At 42.7% G+C, this 13,011-nt stretch overlaps 2 protein-coding genes across 7 annotated transcripts in view; both read left to right on the forward strand.

Annotated features, from left to right (window-relative positions):
- FAM135A (family with sequence similarity 135 member A) overlaps nt 1–4,084 on the forward strand; it is an 80,859-nt gene extending 76,775 nt beyond the window's left edge. For all 6 annotated transcript variants that reach the window (XM_042880081.1, XM_042880073.1, XM_042880091.1 and 3 more), the window contains 2 exons: nt 1,260–1,373; nt 2,637–4,084. In XM_042880081.1, the coding sequence (XP_042736015.1) occupies nt 1,260–1,373; nt 2,637–2,842 (320 nt within the window). In that variant the 3' untranslated portion in view covers nt 2,843–4,084. The remainder of the gene's footprint in view (nt 1–1,259; nt 1,374–2,636) is intronic.
- Nucleotides 4,085–7,328: 3,244 nt separating this feature from the next.
- On the forward strand, nt 7,329–12,593 carry SDHAF4 (succinate dehydrogenase complex assembly factor 4). The gene is made up of 3 exons (XM_042895307.1): nt 7,329–7,402; nt 9,671–9,817; nt 12,324–12,593. Exons 1-3 carry the CDS (start codon nt 7,372–7,374, stop codon nt 12,431–12,433), a joined length of 288 nt encoding a protein of 95 aa, XP_042751241.1. The 5' UTR covers nt 7,329–7,371; the 3' UTR covers nt 12,434–12,593.
- The last annotated feature ends 418 nt before the right edge of the window (nt 12,594–13,011 follow it).

The raw sequence follows: 13,011 nt of genomic DNA on the forward strand, positions 1-13,011 counted from the left end.
ATTTGAGACCCATCTGGACACCTACCTGTGTGACCTGCTGTAGGGTACCTGCTTTGGCAGGGGGGTTGGATTTGATGGTCTCTTGAGGTCCCTTCCACCCCCTGTAATTCTGTGATTCTGTGACTTCTTCATACCTCTTGCATAAATGCTAATGGACATTTATTTAGGGATAGCTAATATAAAAAATACTTCGTACAAGATAGATGTAGATTTCCAAAGAATTCACAAAACTTTTACAGAGTAGTCTGTGCAGAATTCCTATCTTTGATTTATTCCAAAAGCATTATTTTCATCTCAGTATAATTAGTTTCTGAACGGACAGCTGAATCTTTGTGTAAGATTTGTTGCAGTCATTTTTAATCAGATGTCACATAAAAGATTCCAGTGATTTAGCTGATCTGCTGAGACAGCATTGTTTTTCAGTGGGCACAGGCCAAAAAATAAAACCAAAGAAACACACAACGAAAAAAAAAAAAAACAACGTGGATTTCCTATTTGAAGAGGAAAGGAACCAGGGTTCAATTTTGATGCATTTTTTTATGTTTTTATAGATTAACATAATTTTTACTTGCTCAATATTCTTTTAAATCTGGCAATGTCCATCACTTTCTCATATGCTGAAGTTGTTCAGTATTGTTTTTTTTTTAATTGACTTGTTCTGGAAATGCAGCCTTCGTCATACGGAGTCTATAAAACATGAGAAACCTAGGGAACAACCTCTGGTAGAAAGGAAGGATTTTGTGTTGGATGGACTTCACAGCTGGGCGCAAGCTGGCCAAAGCTTGGAGTGAGGAGGTGGCTAAAAGAGCCACTTGGATTAGGTGGGCTGTATTGCATCCATGTTTGTTAGGCATTAACACTGGCACAACTGCACTATGGATTGGACTGTCAGCAATGACAAGGCACCATTCATCTTCACGTTTTTTAAGCAATGCAGAGGCTTTACTCCCTTCTGTCAGCCAGAAACTGAGCACTTGATTCCTACATTTCTTCTGTGCTAAGAAGCTGAAGTTTTAAAGCATATTGGTTTTAGTTAAGAAAGATCACACGTGAGTCTCACCTGTACGTATTAAAATACACGTGGAGAAAAGGGCAGTAGCTCACAGTCATTCTGTAGCTCTATTGTAATTTAATTTTTCTGCATTTTTGTGTAAGATCTTGTGAAAAAAAATAATGCCAAGTTTCAGCTGCAAAAATATTTAATCAATCTTTAGAAATTGTCAGGTGATTCATTATTTCCTTTTTTTCTTGTCTTGTAGGTCTTCATTACTTCAAAAACATTGTCTTAGTTGGATCTCTACAGGATCGTTACGTTCCTTATCACTCTGCTCGCATTGAGATGTGTAAAACAGCTTTAAAGGATAAACAATCAGGTAATAAATGTAAAATGAACAGACTACTCAAATGAAAGCTTGTGGGTCTCAGATTCATCCCATATAATTTTGGGTGCGTAACTGAGACGCCTCAGCTATGTCTGTAGACACCTTGGGCTTACTCTATAGTAACAGAGAGGGAAAATGAAGAGCTGAATTATTTTCTGATTCTGTCCTGCTTTATTACACGCAGTTGATGAGTCTGAGATTCATTTACAGCTTATAAACATGGCTGAAAGTTAGGTGGGATGAACGCAGCCCCTTGTGTTACTCTGTGAATAGGGAGGGCAAATAACTTTCATTTTATTGAGGATGCCAAGTTAGCTTCAAGCACATAGAATCATAGAATCATAGAATCACGAGGTTGGAAACAACCTGTAAGATCATCCAGTCCAACCGTCTCCTCATCACCATTGCCACCACAAGCACTAAACCATATCACACAGCATGTCTCCAGATGCCTCTTGAACGCTGCCAGGGACGGCGACTCCACCACCTCCCTGGGCAGCCATTCCAGTGCCTGACCACTCTCTGAGAGAAGAAATTCTTCCTTATGTCCAACCTAAACCTCCTCTGATACAACTTGCGGCCATTGCCCTGTGTCCTGTTCATTGCCTGGGAGAAGAGGCCAAATCTCTCTTCACCACAGCCTCCCTTCAGGAGGTTGTACAGTGCAATGAAGTCTCCCCTGAGCCTCCTCTTCTCCAGACTGAACAATCCCAGCTCCCTCAGCCGCTCCTCATAAGACTCACCAGTTTTGTTGCCCTTCTCTGGACACGCTCCAGGACCTCAACATCTTTCCTGTAGTGAGGAGCCCAAAACTGAACACAGTACTCGAGGTGCAGCCTCACCAGTGCTGAGTAGAGGGCGGGCTTTATTTAGTTGAGGCTTAATACTAGCAATGAACAAAAATGCTCTTTTCCATTTTCAGTGGTGCTTTGTTGTATTTACCTGTGGGATATCCCAGCATAGTCACACTGACATTATATATTAGCAAATAGCATCATTTACACAGACGGTATAATAAATGAATAGTGACAGGCACTTTTTCACTACAGATGTATATTGAACAAATACATGGTATGTAAAGTTATGTTTTTGCACAGTATCTGAGGAAATCAAGCTTCCTGTATTCAGCCTTAAACAGAAAAGCAGCATCATACATTCAGTGCTTTTATTCCGGAACGCATTCATTTTCAGTTCGAGGTCATAGAAGTGCATTCCTGGTGATTCACAGAGAACCATTTTTATTTTCCTCCACAGGACCAATTTATGCTGAAATGATCCAGAACCTGCTTCTGCCAGTTCTTCAAAATAAGGAATGTAATTTGGTTCGTTACAACGTAATTAACGCGTTGCCCAATACAGCAGATTCTCTCATAGGGAGAGCTGCACACATTGCTGTTCTTGATTCAGAAATATTTTTAGAAAAGTTCTTCCTTGTTGCTGCCCTGAAGTACTTTCAGTAGAGAAGAGCATCGTGAGAGACTTGGTTATTACCTCATTAACAGAAGAATCAAATAATGTGTGATATTAAAGTATAGCTGCAGCTGTATTTTAAGAGATATTTATACTTTTTATATGGAAGATAATTTATATCATCCACACTTAGGGCTTTTTAACATCGACTTTACTTTCTAGGTAATGTGGCTGTGCAATATTTTTTTATTTTGTTCTTTTTACTTTTCTATTACTTTTTCTTAATTTGGGGTACCTAATTATTTGGAGATTAAAGCACAGTGTGTACTCTCTTTGGTTTCTTATTGGCTCTTAAGACTACAGAAGTCAACATTACTTGGCTACATTTTACAAGACGCTTTAGATGCCGGAATTAATTGGGTTTAAAAGTTCTTCTAAGGTATTACACATGCAATTATTGTATTTTAGCACTGTAGGAAGTTTAACTGGAAACAAAACAAGCTGCTAAAATACTGGGTATTTGAAAACAACTGTATCTGGGAGTCTCACAAAGACCCTTACAGAGTTGTCTGTTCAGACATCGCAGCATCTTAACAGTTTTCTACAAAGTCATTGTCAGCATTAGTAAATACATTATGCCTGTGGGAATATATTTTCTACTGATCTCAAAACACGTTAGTTTACATATTCAATTTTATTACTGGAACTTTAGTTTTCAGAAGCAAATGGCAACTAAGGATTTTTGAATGTTTAATGATCGCTGCCTTCAAATAATTGGGGTTTTGCAGACCGTATAAAATTGCTCCTTACTCTGTGAGTTCCTCAGACGAACGCGGACTGTTTTACATGGACTTCCTTGTATGTACGTGAAAGAAGTAAATGTTATAAACTTCTGCAATACTTTTATGAATTTATTCAATTTTTAAATATTGTTCAAATGTTTTATTGACTACAAAGTATTGTAAATAGAAATCGATACATCTTCAAATGGGACGACATTGTAAACTTTACCTGTTCAGTGATGCAGATAAAATGTTTCTGATACACAGGAATGTTAAAGGTCTGTTGACTTTCTACTGGTGCTGAATAGCATTGAGTTCGGTTTCTCCTTCCTTCCCTTTCCTCTGTTTCAAACAAGAATTCACTAAAGGTGGGGCGGAAAAGGGTTACATGTGCGTTCACTAACTGTAATGAACATTTTTTGGGAAACATAAATTTGTTGTATAATGCATGTTTATTTTTAGCATTGTGTTATTGCATCTGGTGTTAATAAAATGAACAAATGACTCTAAGGAAGCAATTAAAGGAACTGAAATCTTCTGCTAATTACCAAATCCCGGGGAGGCATTTTTGTATATAATTAATACTTTTGTATTATTTGAAATGAATGTAGCAATAATAGTTTGTAATGAAGTAATTTTACGTTTTATATGGTTTGTTCATGCAGTCTCTGTAATAACACACTTTCTTCTCTGCAGCTTACAGATTTCAGACGAGCACCTGCACTTTGGCGATGTGCACACTTCAGAGTGCTTTCTTACAGAGTTGTTTTAGGCAAGTGCTTATTACAGAAAGATATCTTAAATGCATTCCCATTCTAACAATATCTATTTTTATATATATTTTTATAGTATGGTGGTACTGCTATGCTGTAAATATTTAAATTACATTGTGATATCTCAACTGTCTTTGTTTAACAGTATTACAGTAGCTGACTAGTAGGTAAGTTGTTAATATCAGTTTCGAGAGACAGAGGACTCTTCAGACTTCTCTGTTGCTGCTGAAAAACATTTGTCTTGCTGTGCCTTTCTGGAACTGAAAAAGTGTACGTTGTGCCTTTGTGATTAGCAAAGCAGAAATATCCTGCACTGGAGCCACTTTTTAAAATGTTCAAGCCCATCCACTTAAGCAGACTGGAATCCAGTCTATTGGATGGTGTAGGAAATGCTCTGATGTTTGATGTAAACTTTTCATAGAACAGGGCAAATGTAGAGGACTTCTCTCCTCGCCTGTATTTTCCTCATTGCAATCCATCTGTGGTTGGGTGACCCTTTGTGTTGTAGATTTGGTGGAGGCTGCTCGATACCTCAAAGGAGGGATCAGTATTTGTTTGCTGTACTGAGTGGTGTGATGACCTCAGTGTGCCCTTGAAGCATGTAAAGTTCATATTTGCACTCATTAACTGTATGATACTTTTGTGGTGGTTGTTTGAACAACACGTGCACTCATCCATGTTTGGAACATCTGTGCACAGCATGCTCCAGCTGCTCTTGCATATATCTATTTTTTAGATAGAAATGTGGACTTGCATATATAATTCAGCACCATGTGATCTAGAGCAGCCATGAAATGCTCCATCTCTCTTCTGTTTGAGTGAGGGCTTCATCTCTCTGCAGTGTCAGCAGCCTCCCCTTTACGCGAGTATCCTGCAGCCACCTGGAAGAGGATGAGGCTGCATCAGGTGTTGCTTACAGAAAGGGAGTTAACAATCAAGGACTGACATTCCTTTAGAAAGCTGCCAGTCTCTTGCTCCCTGAAGCCATTACACTGTTCTTGTTATTTCACAAAGCTCCCAGTGGTATTATCAGGAGATTACTACATGAAATGAGAACACTATATCTGAGGTTTTGTTCCCATGTAATGTGTGTAAGTTAATTCCTTGGTCTGTATTTGAGTCTTCCATCAAAATTAAACTTTCTGATCCTAGAGATGTGGAAACTAATTGGGGGGGAAAAAAAGGAAGAAAAAGTAAAAAAGAAAAAAAAAAAAAGATTGTTTTGGAAATCACCAGGCCTTGCAGCTTATGTTCTAGCTCATCTGAACTGACCTGCATAGTGCGTGTTGGCTGTAGGTCTTCTACTACCTGCTTTTCAGAACAGCAAAATAAAGGATAATACATAATTCTGACTCCTTGCAGGGCACGCTGGAGAGTAAAAGAGAAATGATTAGAAAGCACAGGAAGGAAAGCACAAAACAAAATAACAAACTTCTTGTTTCAGTCACAGTGGCATGTTTCTGTGGCACGTGCTTACATATGTTCTTATATTCAGGTAACGTTACATTCAGGTCTTATGTTCAGGTTCACAATCTCTTCAACCACATCTAGGAACACATAAAGCAGGAGTAAAAAGTGAAGTTTACATTTTTACAGGAATATGCTGGAAATGAAGGGGGAAATGAAGGGGGAAGATAGCTCTGAAGACCTTGTTTTTGCGTAGAAGAATCATAACTAATTATTCTTATGTAGTTGTTTCACCCTTACCATTTGGGAATGCACGCAAGTGCAGTTTGTCATGGGTTTACTTTAATCTCTTAGGGAACAGAGCTTACCCCTACTTGGTGCCTGCGGGCAGCTCAGTATAAATGTTGTCAAGGTAAAGATTTCATGGGAGCACGATAAGCTGTTGAACTTGGCATACATCTGTGGATTTTTTTTCTCGCTCCTTTTGGGCCGAAGAGCATTTTTCCCGCATGAGCCACCACTATTGCACTGCTTTCTCTAGTCTGTTAAAATAACGGAAAGGCTTTCCATCACTGCCAGTCTCTCATGCCCAATTAACCATGTTATAAAAAGCTGATTGAAAAAATGTCACACAGAAGGCAGTCAGTTAAATGTAATTGCTTTCCATGTGTAGGCACGGACAGATGCCGTGCAATAAACTCAGCACAGCACTGCTGTTAATTTACCAAGGAGATTTACTTCCTTAAACGCTTAAAATGAGAATACAGAATCATAGAATTGCTCAGGTTGGAAAAAACTTTCAAGATCATCAAGTCCAACTGCAACCTGACCATACTACCCTAACTAACAACCCAGTGCTATATCATGTCCCTAAGCACCACATCCAAACATAAAATGCTATTTTAGACTCCAGTCGCCCTGAAGCCAAGCGAGCAGCTTTCTGTGGCTCAGTATCCACGGGGATGGCTTAGAATTGAGGAAGAGTGAGGTGACGGGGCCCGCAGAGCAACCAGCACACCGTATGTGTCCGGCACCGCCGCCGTGGGCAGATGGGAAAAACATGAGGTCGGTGTCGGCAGGGGTCGTGTGGCAGTTTGTCCTGATGCCTTCTGCGAGGAGGAGGAGCCTCTCCTCGGGTGTGGAAAGGGCACCTGCTGGGCCGTACAGTGTGCTGGTTCAGTAACGAAGCAATTACGCGAGGTTAAAAAGAACGGTAACTGAGGTTAAAGTGCCGCAGCCTTTACGAACGCTGGGTCTGTCAGCCAGCGCTGTGACGCCAGGCGGAATCATTTCATGTCCGTTGTACGTTACGTCTTACTTTGAGTGATTTCAGCAGCATGCTTTCATCACTTTTACGTTAATTTGTTTCCAAAAGGCGGGGAGGTGTAGGAGCGGGTCTTCTGAGCGGTTAACAGTTCGTCGCACGACAGAAACTGGGCCAAGAGTTCACAGGAACCGCCGCACAACCGACACTAGGAGCCGGCCACTTACCTAGCCCCGCCCCGCCCCGCCCGCCTCCACACGCTCTTCCCGCCACTCCCCACGCGCGGCCTGTGGCGGTTGCGCAGGCGCGGGGCGCAGGCGCGGTAGCGCGTCCTGAGCGCGGACGGTGCGGCTATGGCGCTGCGGCTGCTGAGGGCCGCGGCGAGTAAGGAGCGGGTGGGGAGCGGGGAGCGGGGAGCGGGGCGGGGGAGGGGGGGACGCCGGAGCTTCTGCCAGGCCGTATGTGTGAATGCGTGCCCGCCCAGCTCTGGCCTGCAGCTGCCAGGCCTCGCTACCCGTTATGGGAGTTTATTAGCGCTGCGAGGGTTGGAACTGTAGTGAAGCTGAGCTGCGCGTTAGTGCTGGCGGAATAGCTGGAGGGCAGTCGGCCTCGGCAGCTTAGCGCTGTGTGTGTGCTGAGGAGGCGGGCAGCCGGGCCGGGTGGGGAGCAACCCCGTGTGGCGGCTGAGCCGTGAGAACGGAGCGATGTGGAGAGGAATGACGGCGGCTGCTGTGAGAACAGGAGGACTGGGAAAGGGACCGTGAGGTGCCCCATCCCCAGCGCGTTGCTGTGCAGCCCGCAGCCTGAGTGGCCCTGCTGGGTTCCGTGACGGCTGAGCGCTACAGCTGCGGAGAATTGGGGTTTCCAGCTTCTTTCCAAATTCAGCTCTATGATTAGCACACAGCACGGCTTTGCAGTGCTCATAAAGGATGAGCAGCCTGAGAGCAGCCTGCAGAACGTACCCTGCTGATGGGTACTCTGTCCTGTGCTTCTCCGAGGTGGTCAGTGTTGAGATGCTGTCAGCCCTGTGTCAAGAGGAACGTGTTTTAGTCAACAATTCCAAATGTTACAAATAGGAGAAATGGATTTTGCCTCTTCCCTCCTTACTGTCAGGTAGTTTCATATCAGTAGTTCGGCATGACTTGTATTTGAACTTGGACTTGAGCACTGAATTTCCTACCTGGCTTTTGTTCCAGCCTGCAGAAAAGCAGAGAGAAGGATCCAACAGATGCAGAAGTGTTGGATTCCTTGCTGTTCTTAAACCCCTTTGTCGTAGCTAAAGAGGAAAAAAAAAAACAGTGTTCCTTTGGGGCACTGGCTGCATTTGGCAGGCCCAGCACGGGTTATGTGACTGTAGGGTCTAAACTTGCGCAGGCCATGGTATTTTAGGATGGTTGGATATGCTGATTTGGGGCATACAGCTGGTTGCTGTTTGGTATGGGTGAGTGACAGCTGTGCTGCTGGAAGATGCTACGTGAAGCCACGGCTCTCTGCAGTGCTTGGAGCCCAGCGTGGGCAGGCAGGGTTTATGTTTGAATCTTCTAGAGAAAAGACTAGGCCATATCCATACATAGCTGAAGTTTTTTCAGAGATGTTCCTGTTCATGGTGGGCATTTGGCTTTTTAATGAAATGCAGACATATCTGTCTTTTGGGAGGTCTTTGTGAGCAATTTCTGATTTGGTAATGTCTATTCAGTTACTTAGAATAGCTGTGCACCTTGGTGTCTTTAAAATACTTAGCAGAACATTAAGGGGGATGGTAATAAGGTTTGTCGTAATTGTGTTTAAAGCTATTAGTGAGGCTTTATGAGGGGAAAATATTTTCTTCTTATTAAAGCATATGTATAGAGTTATATAATTGAACTTAAATGAGCTTAAAGTTTGTTCTGCTTTTGACTACCAACTTATTTTATTGTCATAAGTGAGGTCCCTCTGTTCTTTGCCAACATCCTGGAAGACCTGTTACCAAGGGAACAGTGATTTTTCCTTACTTCTGGGGGTACTTTCCTTTGGGGAAGCAGAGGCTCTTTCTGACAAAAAAATTGCTGGAGATGAGCCAAGCCCTGAAAATCTGCAGCCTTCCTGGGGGAGGTTCAGCCTTTTCCAGGGAAACAGAATGTATTCCTCTATGCTAGCATTATTGCTATTTAGAACCTAAAATGCAAGACAGTAACAGTGAAGATAATTTCAAAAAGTTTAAAATACACTGTTGATGTGAACAGAGTTATACAACTAACACAATTTTGCATGCATATGTTTCTAGAACCAAAAATAAGAATCTGTGCTAATTTCTTAGGTGTTAGTGAGTAGAGTTTCGAACTCGAACAGAGGAAGTTCTGCATTAACAAACATGCAGAAGAACTTCTTTATGGTAAGGATGATGGAGCCCTGGAGCAGGTTGCCCAGAGAGGTTGTGGAGTCTCCCTTTATGGAGATATTCAAGGTCTGGACACCTGCCTGTGCGACCTACTGTAGGGTACCTGCTTTAGCAGGGGGTTGGACTTGATCTCTTGAGGGGTTTTTGCCTCACCTTCACTCCCTGATTTTTGGAGTGAGGCAGTTTGGTTTGTTCTCAGAAGCTCTCAAAACAGAGGCAGAGCTGTCTGGTATCAGGGTCTGATGCGTAGGTGACACATGTCCATTTGTTTGTAGGATCATCGCTGCCCTGCAGCTCCCTGAGGAGCTATACGTCGGAGGGAAGACCTGAGCCTGCTAAGCAGAGGCTTAAGAAACCGAAGTTACCAGTAGGCCGATTTGATGAACCGGAGGAGTCCAGCGTAGAGAGGGAACCTCTGGAAAGTAAGTCATGCTTTATGAAGTTGAAAGCTGTATTTTAAAGGCAAGATCTCTCTTCCTGGGGATACTCAAATTAGCCTGGACGTTCTAGCCTGGGGTCTTCCTGTGGGGCCTGCTGTCTGGCAAAAGTGCCTTCCAGCATCAACTATTCCATGGTTCTGCCAAATGTAACTGATGTAGCAATATTGGTCTACTGTAGTGCAGCTATAAATGTTGGTCCCAGCTGCTTTTAATGATGCAAGAAGCCTGTTCCAATTTTAGTCCACAAAAGATGTCCATTCCGTGCTGCTTTTCACTGTTGCTCTGAGCCTTCCATGTGGTGTTTTGAAGAGCAGCGCCATGTGCAGAGCTTCTTGAACCATTCAGCAGGGCCAGGGAGACCTGAGGAGCTCTGTCTGCTGTTAGTGTGTTCCGATCACTTGGTGGGGATGCACAGAATATCTTGTCTTACCTACACAGATACCAAATATATTGCTGCTGCAAGTCACAGAAACGCACGCTTTTATCAGACAGGAGAATTAAAGGATTGATTTTTTCCTCCTCTTTCTTTAGTCGTTGTTTAACCAGTCGGATTTAACCTCATTCACCACCTTGTGCTGTTCTGTTACTGCTTGTTTACCAGTGGCAATAACCTGTGTTTATCCATCTTGAGCTGTCTAGGACAAACTCTTTCAGTGTACCAATAGATCACTATGAGTTTCCAGATGACAGAATGACTGAAAAATTACAGTATCATTTCCAGACCAGCTGCTGGCAGTTTTAGATTGTGACTCCCTATGAGCACTGACTCAGAGTTGGAGTTATTGTATAAGCAGTCACTTAATTCTGAATTCCTTTCTATTCCCAAGGAATACCACCAGTGCTTCATTTAAAACAATTATTATCTTTTGCTTTTTGCTTAGATTTTTGGGCAAAATTAGAGGTTTCTCTTGTGTTTCAATTTAGTTGTGTGTTTTTATATACAATACAATGCTGGCAGTAGTTTGCTGGAATGCTGACTGCTCCTCCTATCCTTGATGTTTATTAGAAAAAAAGGAGGGGCTTAGGTGGCCGTTTGAAATTCCCATTGCAGTGTAGCCATCATAAAAAAGCTTTTGAGCTTATGTATCCACTGTCAGCACATCAGTGTTGCTTAGATATTAGGGTGATGCATTTGTGCTCCCTGTACTGCCGGAGGTGCTCAAGTGCTGATTTTCTCTATCGTGGTCTCCATGAATTTTTAAACAGGCGTTCCTGTACATCATTCTGTATGGCCTGTAGCTATGTGTGTCTTCCTCTACCACTGTCCTTCACTTTCACTGCTCCCCAGAATTTCTGTTCTCCTTTCTCGTGTTCAGTCCTGCTCTGTATTATGTGTTTCCCAGCAGTGCAGTAGTGCTGAGAGCCCCTAGTCAAGTGGACTTAAGGAGGGCTCTGGAATCAGCATGGCAGAGGTGCATGGGGTACCCTGAGCTTCAGGCAGCTCTGCAGCCCAGAGCAGGATGAAAAAATACTCAGCCTAGAATGGCGCTGTGCCAGAAAGTGAGCTCTCTGTAGCTTGGTGAGGCCCAGGCAGAGGGCTTTACTGAGAGAGCATTGAGTAGCATGAGGATGTTGATGGAGGAAAGGAGCAAAGCAAAGCAAATCTCCTTTCCTGTCAAAGAGATGACATAGCTAGGTAGTTGGGAGCGGAAAAAGCTCTACTGATGAGTTCTGCTCATGTGGCTCACTGGGGAGACTTGGAAATCCCATTCATACCCCACAAAGGAAGGGTATCCCTCTCCTGGAAGGGTATCAGCATGACTCAGCAGGCTCACACTTCGTTTTAAAAGGTGGAATCATAGAATTGCTCAGGTTGGAAAAGACCTTAAAGACCATCGAGTCCAACCATGACCTAACCATACTACCCTAACTCTAACAACCCTCCACTAAACCATGTCCCTGAGCACCACATCCAAACAGTTTTAAACTCATCCAGGGATGGTGACTCAACCACCTCCCTGGGGACCCTATTCCAGTGCTTAACAACCCTTTCTGTAAAAAAGTTTTTCCTTCTATCCAACCTAAACTTCCCATGGCACAACTTGAGGCCATTTCCCCTCTGATTAGGTCTGATTAGGATTTTATAGTGCCTCCTATGATAGTGGTATTTGGTGTGAAGTTGATGAACATCTGCATGATACTTAATGAAAAGATAGTATCTGTGAAAACATGATGGTAATCATAAAACCATGACTAAAATTCTCATACTTGAGTGTCTGAAATTAAAAATCTAAACAAACGCAAACAGTGATGTGGTATTTTAGATATGGTGAACGTGGCAGCTTACCTTCATGATGAAAGTTCTTACTATGAATTCATTAGAATCTCTGGTGCCTTGAGACACTGAGTTGTTTTTTCATTTGCATTACTGAATATGGTAACATATTCCTGACTGTTGTCACAAAACTCTCTGAAATTATCTGGTTCAGTTTGTGTCTGTGTTTGTCAGCATTGTATGCATTTTAATGAATTTTCCCTGTCGTTGTAGAATTCCCTAGTGGAATCAATCCTGCTACAAAAGAGAGAGGTGGACCGAAGGGCCCTGAACCTACACGTTTTGGAGACTGGGAGAGGAAGGGACGTTGTATAGACTTCTGATGTATAAATGAATCCATATTGCTGCTGATATATTTCTAGTTGTTGAAGAGTATGTACAGAATAATCTGAGCTAGATTTGTTGTGAATGTTCTTGCTTCTTTCATGCTTGTGATAAATTTTCTGGGATGCCTTAGGTAAATAAACATGATACTACAACTGAGTTTTTTGAAGCTGTTACTTTATGTGCACCTGATCATCAGTGGTATTTATAGTAGGCAAGTATAAATGGAAGTGTAGTGGATGTGAATCAGTTTGTAGTCAAGATCTTGCCGAGATGTATAAATGGCTTCTGTTTTGCTATGTAAATGAACATTTTTATTTATCTATCTATAAAGGCCAGGTTGGATGAGACCCTGGGCAGCCTAATGTAGTGGGTGGTGGCAGTCCTAGCTACGAGAGATGGTTTAGTAGCTTGTGGCACTGATAGGAATGGGAGGGTGGTTGGACTGGATGATCTTGCAGGTCGTTTCCAACCTTGTGATTCTGTGATTCTGATTCTGTGATTCTAATGGCAGGGGGGCTGGGACTAGGTGGTGAAAGTCCCTTCCATCCCAAAGCATTGTGTCTGCTTGAAAACT

The sequence above is a fragment of the Lagopus leucura genome, unplaced genomic scaffold (genome assembly GCF_019238085.1).
Source record: "Lagopus leucura isolate 7727_CA_CO unplaced genomic scaffold, USGS_WTPT01 Super-Scaffold_73, whole genome shotgun sequence".
In the NCBI taxonomy this organism is placed as follows: Eukaryota; Metazoa; Chordata; class Aves; order Galliformes; family Phasianidae; genus Lagopus; species Lagopus leucura.

Coding starts and splice junctions, on each gene's coding strand:
- SDHAF4 (XM_042895307.1), top strand. CDS start 7,372: ATGGCGCTGCGGCTGCTGAGGGCCGCGGCGA. Junction 7,403..9,670: donor GCTGCTGAGGGCCGCGGCGA/GTAAGGAGCGGG, acceptor ATTTGTTTGTAG/GATCATCGCTGCCCTGCAGC. Junction 9,818..12,323: donor AGAGAGGGAACCTCTGGAAA/GTAAGTCATGCT, acceptor CTGTCGTTGTAG/AATTCCCTAGTGGAATCAAT.